Source organism: Macaca nemestrina, chromosome 2, assembly GCF_043159975.1.
Source record: "Macaca nemestrina isolate mMacNem1 chromosome 2, mMacNem.hap1, whole genome shotgun sequence".
NCBI classification, from domain to species: Eukaryota; Metazoa; Chordata; class Mammalia; order Primates; family Cercopithecidae; genus Macaca; species Macaca nemestrina.
In genome coordinates, this window is record NC_092126.1 from 5938737 (window position 1) to 5955269 (window position 16533).

Genomic DNA, 16533 nt, shown 5'->3' on the forward strand with positions numbered 1-16533 from the left:
TGGAGGAGGTGATGTTGAGCTGAACCTGGAAAGGTTGGTAAAACTTGATAGATGGTAATAGACATAAAAGATGCCAGTCAGGCTACACAGCTTTCTGTGCCCCATCTATGTTATATATGTTCAGGGTATTTTTTTCAACAGATGATCAAGTCTTCTTTGGAACTTCTATAATATAGGATGTTCATTTTCACATATCACAAGATAATTAAAACGCAGACTCTGGGCTTGTTCTGGCACTGCTCTCAGAGATGGGTGCTCAGAGTCTGATGCTCATTATCCTGAGCCGGAGTTCCCAACCTGAATTACCAGGGCTCCAACAGGGGATGGCTCCACCAAGGCTAAAGAAGTATTTAATTACAGGTACAGAAAGAGGAGCGCGAAGAAAACAAACAATCATTTACAGGTTTTAACGACTAAACTGCCATGCATCTCATTACCAATAAAAAATGACTTCTTAAAGTGACTTTATCAAGCTTATTAGAAATAAAGTATGAATTGTAAGAAAGTTGTCCTCTTCCTCCTTTCTATCATTTTCTATCCTGTACTTTTAGCTTTAGTGGCTTTACAAGCTCAGTTGATATTTTACTAAAGCAGACGCTGGAGACATATTCTTTTCTCAGAATGCTGCTTTTACCTCCCTTATACCGTGTCCTTGATTTTCATAGTTGAAACAGTAGACTTCAATTAGGATGTATATTTTATGGGTTTTCTAGTTCGTACTTTGTCATTATTCATTTTAAATTTGCAATGATTATAGAGTAGCACTTTTAAAAAATCTTACTATATAGGTACAAAAACTTGAAACTCAAATGTTAGTTAGATGAGTTGCTCAGGGCCACACAGCATTTGAGGTTCAAATCTATCACATCAGAAACCGCGTGTCAGCCATGCAGCCAAAGGCAGAGGCACACAGAGAGCTGTTTGCGGCAACTATCACAAGGACAGAAAACCAAACGCTTCATGTTCTCACTCATAGGTGGGAATTGAGCAATGAGAACACTTGGACACAGGAAGGGGAACATCACACACCAGGGCCTGTCTAGGGTGGGGGGAGTGGGGAGGGATAGCATTAGGAGAAATACCTAATGTAAATGACGAATTAGCGGGTGCAGCAAACCAACAAAGCACATGTATACATATGTAACAAACCTGCACATTGCACTCATGTATCCTAGAACTTAAAATATAATTTCTTTTTCGAAAAAAAGAGAGAGTTGTTTGCAGCGTTAGCTGGCCATGTGTTTCCCCAACTTGTCCATAGTTGTGGGAATAGATGAGCCTATGGAGGAAGTGCATTGAAGACAAATCCATTCTTCTATTTCTGCCAGCATTCAAGGCAGAGGATTCTACTGTGCTCAAAGTAAATAGAGACTCACATGAAGAACAAACAATCATTCAGTTTAACTTCAAGATTTTTATTGATGAGGACATTGAAGTTCACAAATTTAAAAAATTGAATTTATTTAACTCATAAAGACAATATCTACCTATTAATTAGAATGCCTAATTTCCAGTTCAGTTCTTTGCTCATCAGCCTGCTTCCTCATTCCCGATTTCTTTGACATGTCTTTTGCTTCTTAGGACTGCTGTGAAAAAGACGTGTTGATAGAGACATTGCCCCATATTCCCAAATAATGTGAATGTGATCAAGTCACATGTGCAAAAGTCCCAGCGACAGACACTTGTTACAGGGTGTAGGCCAATTCTCAAAGAATTAATCACATTGAATGTTTAACTAGAATTCTCTTTTAGACCTAAACATCAATAAATGCATTCAGTGTAACACAGAGTGGCTACCATATTGCTGGGCAGAAAAAAGGCATTCTTGGTAAAGATTAGTTGAAAAAATGGGTGAAGGATGAAGTTGACTAGCTTAAATTCAGTGATTGTCCTTCTGAGGATACCATGTTGCTACTTTAGCAATCATATGATTTCCATCTTTGCCTCAATTTTTATCTCTAGAAGCAGCATTTTTCTTTTTCTCCTCATTTTAATGAAATAATTAGGGCTATAAGTGCCCTAGAATAATTCATTTTTGCTCCACAATAGAGACAAAAATGGTGATGCGGTGGAAATTAGATTGTTGCTGGCAGCCAGCACTGCAATGAGAAAGCTTTAAATATTTATATTAGCTGATGCACAAAAATTCAAATGTGTTATACAAAGGTTAGTTTGAAAGTGTTTGTGTTTAGAGGGTTTTTAAAAGTTGAGCAATTCTGGTTTGAAATACCTAGAGAAATATGTATGACTTGATTTTTTTTTTTTTTTTTTTTGTACTGGAGAAATGAACTTTGGAATACTGAGGCTCCTCTCTGAAGAACTATGTAGTGAAGGTGAAATTTACATTTCCACATATTTCCCGGTGTCATCTCATGGCCATGGAAGTTTTGCTGTTGCCTGTGGTTCTTCTCATCCAAACTATTCTTTCTGGCTGAACTTGATCACAAATTCAAAACCCAGGAGCTTCTGATGGAAAGCTGATATACTACAGAAACAGAAGTCTTATGAACCTGGTTATGACTACTAGAAACTTAGAAATTACAGAGGCATTTGGCCTAAACAATAATTCTGGAATGAGACTATAATGTTGGTGAAATCTTGCAGTCAGACACCAGATGTACAAAGGAGGAAAATAATTCACTTTTTAGCATGTCTTGGTATTTTCCTAATCATAATTTGCTTTTATTTATTTGCATTTAGTTTATTGCTAAAAGTGTTAAAGCTCTACCTCTAGATGGAATAAAAAGCATAGATATGCTACTGAAATACCCAACTCCCAAATACGTAATTCAATATTTAAGCTATTGGCATTTACGTATTTACTTACAGGATGTTTTTAACAATTTGTAAGTGTGCATTTGTGTAAGCCAAATAAAAATTTGAATAATTATTTTGTTTTGCAGAACCCCAGCTGAAAGGGATTGTGACAAGGTTATTCAGCCAGCAGGGATATTTCCTGCAGATGCACCCAGATGGCACCATTGATGGGACCAAGGACGAAAACAGCGACTACAGTAAGAAACATCAGCTTCTTACAATCTGATTACAAATCAAATGTAGGGCCCAGTGTATCTTATACTTAAAGCATTGCTAAGCTGCCTGACCAAACTATGCCTTTCAAACTATTTAACTATTAGTAAGCTGGTGTCTTTTCCTTTATCCTTCTTGCTATGATTTCCTGCAGCAAAGACACAGTATAGGAGGGAGGTTATGCAGGTAAGAGAAGGTAAGAGGCTTAAAGGTATTTCCTTTGGTCAGTGGGCAAGAATATACTCCCATCACGGTGCTTGTAGGCAGCATGATGATAAACACTCCTAGGAACAATACAAGCACGTCTTCCAACACGGGATGATATTTAAATCCCGGAACCAAGAGATGAACAAGTTATAGTTCAATAATAAACAAGTTATGTATTTCTCAGAACACAATTTCCGACAGACAAAAATTACCTCTTAAGGTAAATACTGAGTACATGTATGTGTGTGTATATATATGTGTGTGTGTGTGTTTTATATATATATATATATATAAAACATACATATGTTATTTTATGTTAAAGGCAAAATTGCTGATTTTAAAAGGAAAATATATTTAAATATCATGATTACATATGGCACATATAATAAATATATATAACAGTAAGAAGATAATGAAGACTGATAGACCTGAAATGGAATTTAAATTTTTGGGGGGGAAATAAAAATGCTGAGCATTCAAAGATTAATAATAATTTCTCTGGATATAGTTTTTAAGTGATCTAACTTTAGAGTTGACAAGTTCAAAAATTAAATGCAGTCATCAAGGTATGACAAAATGAATTTGCAGTCTAGAAAAATTTCAAATACAAGCTCCAGAGGCAAGATTGATAGCTCTCAGATCTTTCAAATTTTGCATAATCATATACAGATACCTGAGGGCAAATTCGTGTCATTCTAAAATTATGTATGGTGCCATATTGTTTCCTAATGTTTGTCTGTCTTCATTGCTAGATCTTTAGTGTTGAGCACACAATAAATACTCATTGATATCTGTCCAAACAAGTTGTGATTCTGATGGATGTAATTTTGTGATCAGGCTGATAATCTACTAAGCTGCATAAAGTAATATAGGAAGCTAGATATTTTATAGTGAAATATCTTTTAAATTATTAAGAAATATTTGAGGAAAAATTTAAAATTCCTAAAGAATGAAAATGATCTTGTCCACCCTTTCTAAGTTATTCTTTGTTCAGTTAATATCACACATTTAGAATATAATTTACAATAGATAAAAGATCTTATTATAAAGAATTTCATTTCAGTTTTCTTGCTTTCAGATTTTTTGCTAGGTTGTTGATTGACTTATTTTGGTTTGCATTGGTGGCGTGTTTTTGTGAGAGCATTCTTTAAATGATTAAAGCTTTCAGCTCCGTATAGAAGAATCAGGATAGTTTTCTCTCCGTGTATTTTCATTTATTGCATCTGTCATTAAATGTCGATTTAGTGAGGCTACAAATATAGATGCAAGAACCAGGGAACCACTTAGTTGTGTCACTTATCTGCACTAACTCCAAGATACTACTAGTTCTCAGGTTTTATTTCTATAAAATGTGATGGCTGGAGATGGTGATGATATATCAACATCTCTGTCAGCACCATCCATCTAACTTTAAAAAAAATTGAAAAATTATAAATTGATGAAGATAGAATCAATCCCTAAGTAAGACAATTAGCCATATTCAATCTACAAAATGCTATCTTTACCCAGCCAACTATCTTGCAAATGCATGACATTTATCATGGGGCAAAGACAGAAGGGTGTGGAAGTGCAGGTTTGGGGTCAAGCTAGGACAAATCCTTCCTGCATTCTTTCTAGGAAAATGATTGACAGTGCTTGCTTTGTTGATGCTGGGTTAACTGCTCGTGTAAATCTACACCCACGTGTACATTTGTCCCTTCCTTCATGCATATATATATATCTCTCTCTTAGCATAATGTCATTATGCCTACCACACACAAATACACATACACACACACACCCCAAAGGGCATGCATTGTGTCAAATACGTACTTTAAAAAATTCTCTGAACTCACAGATTTAAACTAATATTTTATTAAGATAAACTACCACACACACTTTTTAATCAATTGTTTTTAAAATCATTTAGGTGTGCAAAATATAAGGATTAATACAAGTTTATCTGGATACCTACCACTAGCTTTTTTAAAATTAATTAAAAATATCGATTATCGATATAGTTTAACCTCCTTGTTGTGATATCCCTGATGGAATCTTGCTTTCTTTCATTACCAGTTATAATAACTCCCTGGAATTTTGTATATCTCATATATATGCAATTTAATAAAAAATTTTAATTCATAACATTGTTTTGCATATTTTAAAATATTTTATAAGTTAGAACATTATCATAAATATGTTTTATGTACTTTAATCCCCAACATTATGGTTGCGAGGTTTGTCTATGGTAATATATTTATTTGTTTTATTTCTTTCATTTTTGTAAAATATTCCACTGTATGAATGTATACAAACATATTTATTCATTTTCCTTTTTGTGTATAATTATTGTTTCTATTTTAAGGCCATTACCAATAGTGCTGCTAAGATCTATCTTACAGATGTTGAAGATGCCTTCTTTAACAGTCCTCTAAAAATTACACTTCTCACCGTGGAACTCTCTATTTTCATATCCCACTTTCTGAAATATGTATTATTGCTGTTTATTTATTTTTGATCTTCTTTCCCAGAAGAATGCATGTTCTGTGAGTGAAAAGATTTTGACTGATGCCTCATGCACTATTAGAACCTAGAATGAATGGTCTGTAACACACAGTAAGCACTCAATACAAAGTGAGTGAATGAATGACTAGGTGCATGAATGTCTCTGTCAATATGTACGAAAGTTTCTGTAGGTCATTGGCTAAAATACTGTTATCCACATTTTACTTTTTTGAGACGGAGTCTCACTCTGTCACCAGGCTGGAGTACAGTGGCGTGATCTCGGCTCACTGCAACCTCTGACTCCCTGGTTCAAGCGATTCTCCTGCCTCAGCCTCCCAAGTAGCTGGGATTACAAGCACGTGCCACCACGCCCAGCTAATTTTTGTATTTTTAGTAGAGACGGGGTTTCACCATGTTGGCCAGGATGGTCTCGATCTCCTGAGCTTGTGATCCACCTGCCTTGTCCTCCCAAAGTGCTGGAATTACAGGCGTGGGTCACTGCGACCAGCCCCACATATTTTTTTAACTTAAAAAATCATTTAAGATTTCAGAAAAATTACAAAGTAATAAAAGTGAATTCCTTTATACATTTTATCCAGCTTTTCCTAATGGTATCATTTTACATAACAACATAATGATCAACGTCAGAAAATTAACACTTGTGAATATTATTTACAGAGAGCTATAGCTTTTATTAAAATGTTATCAGTTTTTCAACTAATGTGCTTTCTTCTGACCCTCTCCCCACGTATTTTAATGAAGAATATCAAATAAAAATAAATAATTTTACATATACTTTGTCTGAGTGGGGATTAGAAGTAAAAATATCAAAGAAGGATTTAAATTCTACTCATTTCTTTTATAGAAAAATTATAAGCTTCTAAGTTGTTAAAATGTCTTTTCTTCCTCTACTTTGTGTGTGTAGGAGTAGAAGCAGTTGATTGTTTGAAAAAAGAATCTTGTTACTATGAGCATCTGTCAGAAATGTGTTGTTTGGTTCACTAGACATCATTAGGTCTAACCAACCTTACCATAGCATCTTGCACAGAATTGATAAAGACACCTGTTCTTTTGTTCATGAAGAAAAGACTAATTATATGTAACTGAGTACAAAACACAAATGGATTTGTCGGCAGTAACAGATAAGAATCTCTGCAAATGTAATGATAAAAAATACAAAACTGTGTTGGAACACTGGAACAAAAAAGACAATGGCAGTTTGGAGGGTATTAATAGGAATATTTTACATAAAATTAAAAAGCTAATTATTTTGTTTCCTGAGTTACCATAAGACAAGACACATTTGAAGAGGTCAGAAATGCTAGGGAGAAAACAATGAAGATATTATAACCAAAGATACTGTTCTCTTTACCTCTGAACAATAAAATTTTAAGAGCCATTTGACTATGGAATGGGCTGCCTGACAAGTTAGTACAACGGTGAGACTGGAGATATTCAAGCAGATGCTGTCCTGGCACTTGAGGCAAAGGGAGAGGTTTACAAGAAAGCCCCCTTGGTGTGGGAGGAGGAAGCAGAGTGGTGGTAGGAGGGCATGGTTTCAGAACTCAGTGACTTTTAAGGTCTCCTTTAGTCCTGATATTCTTTGAAAACTTATTTTGAATAGGTAAGATAAGTGTATGGTACCAAATTGTAAAGGCACAAAAGGGTGTGTAGTTGAGAAATAGCAAAACAGTCCCTGACAGCCAGAAGGTGGCTTGGCACCCCCAAGAAGACTTGGTCTCCTTCTGTTGAATATAGACAATTTCACAACATTTGAAATTAGACAAAGCCGCTGAGACATGAAGGGTCAAGATTAAAGCAAGACCCTGTAATCATGTCTGAACACGACAGAAACAAAAATGTTTCCTAAACTACAAAATGACTAAATATGTCTCTGTCCTGGATTATGTGAGTGGCTGCTGCTTGTTTACCAAACACAGCTTTAACCTTGCTCTGTTCTTGCCTTCTAGAAAAGAATTACCAAGATAGTAGCCATAGAATTACACCCACATCCTTAGAGAATCCAATCTGGAGCAGATTCTCATTTCTTTGAGCCCTCCTTAAAACCACTTGCTACACACCCAAATCCTGTAAATCTTTTCTTAAATCCTCTTCCCAAGACACCCCAGTTCTGCTCTGGTGTGTGTTTTTCCTCCTTGCTGAGCATTATTAAAACAAACTTTGTTCAACTATGAGTGTGTTTATGATATTCACTGGAAGTCATTGATGCAGTCTAAAGCAATTTTCATTCACACCCCTCCATTGCCACCTAGGCACATTCTTGGTATTTTCCTGATATAGTCTATGCACTTATCAGCATGTACAATAACTATCCATCCAGCCATCTGTCTATATCTATCTACTATATTGATCTATCGATCAGCACCTTCTTTTAACTTAAAATGTGTATCTGCAAGATTTTTTCATATTAATACATATTTAAATGGATAATTTAAATACTTAATTTCCTATTAGGCATTTTGCTAATACAAACAATCGCATAAGAAAATCCTCCTATATAAATCATTTTTAATATATACAAATGTATTTATAGGATGGTTACTTAGAAGTAGAATTGCTGGGTCAAGGGTATGTGCTTTCTTCATTTTGAAAGGTATCACCTAATTGCTTTCCATTGTACAAATTTACTCTAAAATTGTCTGTTTCCTTATCATCTAGTCAACAAAATGTGTTATCAAACTTTTGGTTCTAGCTGGTTGCAGTGGCTGACACCTGTAATCCCAGCACTTTGGGAGGCAGAGGTGGGTGGGTCACCTGACATTGGGAGTTCTAGACCAGCCATGGCCAACATGGTGAAAACTTGTCTCTACTAAAAATACAAGAAAAATTAGCCAGGCATGGTGGTGCCTGCCCGTAATTCCAGCTACTCGGAAGGCTGAGGCATGAGAATTGCTTGAACCAGATAGGCGGAGGTTGCAGAGAGCAGAGATCTTCCCACTGTATTCCAGCCTGGGTGACACAGCGAGACTCTGTCTTGAAAACCAAAAACAAACAAACACAAAACTTGGTTCTTTGCTGCCTTAAAATAAATTTTAATTTTTTTCAAATTATGAGTTAGGTTGAACACTTGTTTAAGGGTGATCTGTACTCCCTTTTCTATGAACTGTCTGTCGATATCTGATTCTATGAAATGTCCTTTTTTATTTTTAGGAAATCTGTATTTAAAAAATCAGTTTTTTGTTGTGATTTACCTTTTTTTTTTTTTTTTTGCTAATTCTGTTGCCTTTGATTTTTTTTTTTGCCATGCTTTATTCTTTTTTGTTTTATTTTAAATGTGTTTTTCTGCCCTCAGCTTTTCTTTCCAATTTAAAAAGTCTTTATTTATTCAAAATTATTTTAAAAGTCTCCTGTGTTCTGTTTTTAGTAATGTCTTCTTTCTTTTCTTATATTTGCTATTTAGTTAATCTGGAAATTATTAAGATTCTCTCAGTCTAGATTTCTAAACTTTATGTTCTTATCAATTATGAATATAAATATACTTTCTTTAGATTTTATGAATGTATTAAATTCACTATGAGTTTAGCATCAACAAACATTTCAAAATGTTCTGTGTCTGATTTTCAGAAAACCAATTGGAAATGTAAAAGTTTAGTCATTCAGTTATGTTTTCTATACAATACCAAACATATGATGTTTTGATACCACCAGTCACAAGTATATAGACACAGCCAAAGTCAGCAGAAGCTTTTATTGCTAAATTATCAACAGAAGTATGATCCACATGGTTAGTTGAGGAAAATTATGAAGGAAATCTTGTATTTGTTATTACAAGGGCATGCAGGTACTACAAAAAATTAAACAGATGTTCTAAATTTGTTAGAAATTTGTTTTCATTGACTATGTTTTAATTTTAAAGATAGTGCCTCCAAATAATATTTGTGGAAAATTTGAGCAAACACTAATTATTTTCTTGAATGACTTATCCCCTTACATAAAATCATAAGGGGATAACTCCTGCAGACTTTTTAGCCTCAACTCCTCACTTCCTTCTTGATCTTATGTACATTTTTGATCATAAGACTTCTACTCCCATGTATCTTTCCGGTCAGTAAAGCAAAACACGAGTCATTTGAAATTATATTCTTTCCTATTTACTCTGTGACTTTTTATGGGCGCATTTCTAGGCAGAATACATAGTAGTTAAAAATCTTATTGGAGCTGCTTAACCAAATGTATTCTTAGAAAGAGCTGATGACTGAGGTTGTCTTTGATCTGTTTTTGGCTCTGTGTGATGACTGGTGCTTTGGCCTTGAGCAAGTCACATAAACTTTCTCTGATTTATACAAATTCAAATAGTACAAAATTAGAGGAGCCAAGAATCGCTAAGATTTTGATAGTCTTTTATTTACTTCTGATATAGAAGTAAAGGTATGTTCAGAAAAACTGATTGACAACTTCCGTTTCCCTAAATACCCTTTGTTCTGAAAGATATGTTACCAGCAGGCAGGAAATCATCAGTTTGCAAACCCCTGTGTGATAGTCTCAAAGTGTGTTTAAAGATCTAGAGAGTTGAACGCATAAATGCTAGAACCAGAATTTGGATCCCAGTAATCTGACTTGAGATTCTTTGCCTTTGAATTAGTTATTTAACCCCTCTCTGTTTTAAATTTCCTCATTTGTTAAATGACAATAATAATAATATTTAGATCATAGGGCTGCTGTGTAGATTAAATGGTTTGATTCCTTAAAAGTGCTTTAAGCTATACCTAGAACACAGTAATTCTTAATAAATGTCATCTGCTGTCATTATTTTCATCAGTAGGGATGAGAGACCCTTTATTTGCAAGGAGCTCATGCACAGTGACCATTTTAACAGAAATACAATTCTTAGCAGTGGCAGCTATTGTTATATGGAAGAATTTGAAGGTGTTTACACGGGTGGGTATTGAAGAGTAAGTCAGTGATTCATAAAATGTCTAGTCCCTAGACCAGCAGCGTCTATGTATCTGGGAACTTGTTAGAAATACACATTTTCCAGCATCACTTCAGACATGCTGAATCAGAAACTGTGAGGCTGGGGCCCAGCAATCTGTGTTTTGACAAGCCGTCCAGATTATTCTGATGCACTGCAGCAAGTACAACTGGCATCTTTCCCCTACCCCCAGGATTTGAAGTACTCACATTTGCTAATGAAGGCAATCTCTGTTCTGGGACTGTGAAGCCGATTTCTATGGGGATCTGACTCCTAATATAACAGGGAAAGCAGAGGTCTGTAGGCACTGAAATTCAAACTTTCTACCATCTTAAACATGTGTGAAATCTGTTACGTTTTCATTAATTACTTGAAGAGAGTCAAAGCTCAATTCTGGACAGATATATGATCAAATATAAGTTTGGAGAATTACAAAAAAAAAGAAAAAAAGATGAAAAATATGTAGTGAAATAGGTAAGCCTGTATCACAGATTTGTAGGTCTTGGAGCTTTTGCATATGCAGATTTCTTTGGCTTGTGAGGTCTTTGCCAATCTTATCCACACGGCAAGCCACTCTCACCCTTCAGAACCCTCCTCAACTCCTGTTTCTTTCGTCCCTGCGAGGTCTTCTTTAGCCATCTCGTCTCAGCTGTCACCCCACACAAAACCCCACGCTCACTCACCGCACTCTACTGTGTTTGAGGCTTATGCGTGTTTACAGCTGCACAAGTCACATTCTATACCGCAATTCCTTATCTGCTTTTGTGTTTTCCCTATTAGAGTATGACTTCCTTATTTGCCCTTCTGCCTAGCCAAGCAATGGAGATTTTCCAAAACCTGAAGAGCTGCAAATGTGTTTCATTTAGCTGGCACGCCTGGGAAGCAGGAGTGATTGTATGTAAGCAACAGATGCATCTACTTTGTTTCCACATTTTCTTCCTACCTGCCTAGGCCCTGAAGACTTTTCAGTTTGAGATACCTGTGGCTTTCACTCAATGTTTGTTAAATCAAAATAACAGAACACAACTTTAAAGGAACAGTACAACCCCCTTAAATATCACCAATTTTAAGACAAAGTAGCTTGGGCTGTGAGTCAGACAGCCTGGTTTCCAGTCCAGGTTCTTTCTCTAAATAGCTGAGTGAACTTATTTAAGTCCCACAAACTTTCTGTTCCTTGGTTTACTTCCCCCCCATCATTTCTCCTCTGAGGAATGAATCCTTTGTTTTCTAGTCTGTAAAATGAGGTGTTTAGAAAAGATAATATCCAATATCTCTGATAGATCTGAAATTTTTCAAGCCTTAAGTTGACACTGATTTTTGTTTTCACCTTTGAAAAATGGGAAACTTTTTATTTTAAAAACATTACAAAAGAAGGCGAAACGGTAAGAGCAAATAGTACAATCGTTTTTGCATTGAATTGGAACACAGTAGTGAATTCACCACTACTTTCAGTGTATATGTACACAGATTTCAAGCAATTCTCAATACCCCTATTGCCACTCCCTAGTCCAAGCTACTATCCTCTTTGTATGGACTCTTGCAATAACTCTCTAACTGGTCTCTTTACTTCAAGCTTCCCGCTGCCAGCCTATTTTCTATACAGCAGCCAGAGTGACCCAGTTAAAAGATAAAATGAAATAAACTCACTTCTTTGCTCAATCCCTTTCATTGCATATCATTTGGGGTTAAAGCCAAGACCTTTTTCCTATGACCAATAGCATTTTATATAATCTCAACCATTGCCTCCTTCATCCCTCCTCATTATCTCTCCTCTTTCTTTCCACTGGCCTTCTTGCTGTTCCTCAAACCCGCCAACCTTGTTCTTGCCTGAAGGCATTGGGACCAGCTATTCCCCTCTTTCTGGAATGTCCTTCCAAATATTTAAATAGCTTAATCCCTCATAGTCTTCATACCCCACTCAAAAGAGAAGCCTTTTCTCGAAAAGATCTTTTCTGGTTAATCTACATACATCTCAGTCCCTGTCCTCAATATTTCAGTCTCCTTTGGCTACTTGAATTTTGTTTTCGTCTTTAGAACCCTTACCACTATCTAATATACCTACTTGTTTTATTATGTCTTCTTACTACTAAAGTATTACTTATATATACCATACATTTTTTTCATTCTATCGTATACTTATGTTATTTCTTCCACTAATTATGCCATCCTCTAAAAGCCTTTTGTCTTTGAAACCTATTTCTGATGTAACCGTACATTCTACTTTTTCTCTGAACAAACTGTACATCTCATGATTTTATGCTGTTTCATCTGTATGTATTTATTGTGTATATGACTGGCTGACTTCTTTTTGGTTATGAACTGCTTAAGGGCATTGACGATGCCTGCTTTAATCTCTGTTGGCCTGTAATAAGTTCTTAATAATGAGTAAGGCCTTGATAATGGATATGGATAAGTTCATAGATAGTAGCGATAGTATAATCATTATACCATTGAAACTGAAAGACTTAATTAGAATGTAATCTTCATGAGGGCAATGAGCTTTGCATTTTGTGCTGTTATGTCTCCAGCACCTAAAAGAATACCTGGCACATATTAGGTATTCAGTATTTGTTGAATCAATGAATGAAAGTGAATTCACAGAACAACCCCATCAAAAATGAATATGACTTTGTGTGACAATGCCCAGCTTGAAAAATGAATGCTAATTGGATCATGCCTGCATCCTGTTTTGAGAATGACAGATAATTTAAGAGAATTCAAAGGATGAGTAAGGAAATTATTTTCTATTATGAAAATAGGAAGAATATTGAGTATGCTTAGTTTGGAAAAGTGAATTCTATAGCAATAGTAGTAAAAGAAGACACTTTCACAGTGTTACATATATTCTCAAAGTGTTACATGAATATATATACATATATATTCTTGTTGATAATTATAGAGACATCATTTTCTTAAAATATGTAAATGGTATATTTGCCCATAAGAGAGAGAGTCATTTTTTTATTATTCATCTAAGGGCAGCAGTATAAATTTAAACATATGTTGCAGGAAAAAGAAAATACACACTCAGGTGTTTTAAGAATAAGAAACTAAAAAGAGAGTGTTTCTTGAAGTAGTGGGAAAGGGTATTAAAGTTTTGATGAGTGAGAATTAGAGATTGCTTTAAAATTCCTGAAATTCATTACTTTACTTTGAGGCTCTGAAGTGAGAGTTGATTTGCTCTCAGCTCAAGTAGAGTGAGTAGAATTCAGTTCTACTATATCCGTATCCTGTGCTCCATCTTCAACATAAGTTACTGATTGCAAGGTTGTATAGATTTGTCCATATTCTTCATGAATTGCAGCAGAGTTTCCTATATGTCTCTGGTTTGATTAAGCACTACTTTTAGCCACTGACTAAATAAGGTATAAATTATAAATGTATACTCATATGGATTAGCATTTTCCAGGGCATACTACCATGAAGGATAAAGAAGAACTACATATTTGGAATGAAAGATTTGGAAAACAAAATGGTCATCTATGTGTTAATCATTATTTCTTAATCTATGACTTGGGGACATATCAGATAATAATAACTATTTGCTCAACACTTTCTAAATGTCTAGTACGGGTATGAAAAATTTCAAAATTGTACTCAGTTAAGTCTTGTAATAACCCTATAAAAGGTACTATAATCATTTCTATTTTGAAGATGAGTCAACTGAGGCACAGGAAGGTTAAATAATTAGTCCATGGCCATACAGGTATTAAACAATAGACCCAGGATTTGAGTTCAGCAAGGTTAGTTCCAATGTTAATACCTTTACCCAGTTTACACTATATCTCGAATTTATTTTTCCTGGTTAATATTTCCCAGTGCATAATAATCTCTTAACTCATACCTCTGCATTCTTCTGACAGCACTTTTAAAAGGCATTAAGAAGGCGACGTGGTTTAGTTCTAAAACATTATGGTAGTTTACTTTAGACAGGCTAAACAGTGAACTTGCAAGGATTTTTCAATATGTTTGATGTATTTAAAATATAAATTATAACTTTTTTTAGAGATAGTAAACCATTGTACAATAATTTTAAAGATTTTAAATAACTCGGTTGCCTATTTCATGTATCTGATTTGAGAAGTTTGAGGTGTGTAGGATGTGTGTGTCTTTATGTGGATATATATTTTCATGTATTATTCAGCAGCCTAGATAGAGTGGTACTGAACAGGCATCCAGCCAAGATCTAGTGAGGTCGCACTTGGTACATCTGCTTCCCTTGACATTGAGACCGAATGTGGAACACATACCTATGTCCAACTATGTCTGTACAGCATTATTAAGCCCACTCCACAGTATTACAATTGAATTTTTACAAATATCCTAAAGAGAACTCCTTGCTCCTTCCTACTGAGGTATGAGCAGAAAACATCACTTTTATTGTTTCTGTAGTATGCACCAGAATGTTTCCCATACTTGAGGAAGCAGGATAGTGTTATAAATAGTCCATTTGATTTTAGGGACAGACAGTCATGGATATTCTTATGGGTATCTCCACCTGCCAGCTGGATAAACTTGGGCAATTAGTTTAACACTTTGAAACCAGAGTTCTTCATCCACAAAATGGGAATAATATGTAGGAGATTTAAGTTAATAATATCAAAAGGTACCCTTATGGAAGGAAGTGACCTGGAAAGTCTTAACAGGAGACATCAATGCTGACTGAAGACTGATCAAGAGCAATTTCAGGAAAAATGAAGGACTTGAGCTTTGACAAACTGGGTGAGAAGCCATTTTTGAACCACATCTGTAGTTTCAGCACCCTTTTAGGCCCTGGAGCAACCTTCGTTTCTTTGGGAGAATTGATCGACGTCTAATTTAGATAAGATTAACGTCCAGGGCACTTGGAGTTTCCCTCTGAAGGGGTTGGAGTGTACAGTTACATATGGTCTCTTCCCAGTCTTTGACACTACTGATGATCTGGGCGGAAAAGTGCTACCGAGACGTGAAGGAAGACAGCAGCCGCACCTCATAGATCCATGTTCTCAACAATGGCTTCCAAATCTTGGTTTTTTGAATCAGTACGTCTGGATGAGGACCCACACTTTGAGAACCAAGCACACAGCACTTCTCAAACTTTAAATGCATTGTAATTGTGTTAAAATGCAAATTTTGATTCAATAATTCTTGGATACAGCCTGAGATTCTGCCTTTCCAACAAGCTCCAGACGATGGTGATGCCGTTCACACTTTGAGCAGCAAGGTTTGGTTCATTGATTGGTAAGGTTTAGGAAGAATCAGTATAGCACGTGAGCTTGCTAGAACTATCCCAGGTTATTGAACTTGCTTTCAAATTGTTAAATTGAAATTGTTTTCAATGATGAAGCATACTGGAACAATCTGAAGAGTTAAAAAATACTTGTCTTCAATTCCAGGCATTTTTATTTAATTATTATGAGAGTAGTCTGGACATCAACATTTTCAAGCTTTTTAGAAGGTTTTAATATGCAGCAAAGTCTGTGAACCATTCAGCTAAATTACTCCTGGAGAGTTGGTTTTTTCCTTCAATTTTTAAAGTTTGCATTCCAAATTTGTATTATTATAACTTTGAGTCAAAGTTATACAATAAGATATTGATTTTAAAGTACAGTGCAAATCATTGCTGTTCTTTTATGGAATGTTTCATGCTATTTTATTATAAAAGGAGGCCCTCAAGTGGGAGATGACAAATCAATGGCTCAAGTACCCCCTCCTGTGTTCGCTGCAGACATCACTAAATTCTCACAACATTCATTGTTGCCTGGCTTCAATTGTCTCCTTAAGACATTGTTTCGGGCAGTTACAACCAAATGATTGAGTTTTCACATATGCCTGCCATATGCATGCTTTATTTTCATTAATAGCAACATATTGATGGCCAACTGTGTCCTAGTTACTGG

The 16533-nt window shown here is 35.4% G+C and overlaps 1 protein-coding gene across 5 annotated transcripts in view; it reads left to right on the forward strand.

The window, feature by feature from the left end:
- The window catches only part of LOC105470844 (fibroblast growth factor 12), a 583980-nt gene that overhangs the window by 372157 nt on the left and 195290 nt on the right, over positions 1-16533 (forward strand). For all 5 annotated transcript variants that reach the window (XM_011723103.2, XM_071090651.1, XM_011723102.3 and 2 more), the window contains one exon: positions 2904-3014. In XM_011723103.2, the coding sequence (XP_011721405.1) occupies positions 2904-3014 (111 nt within the window). The remainder of the gene's footprint in view (positions 1-2903; positions 3015-16533) is intronic.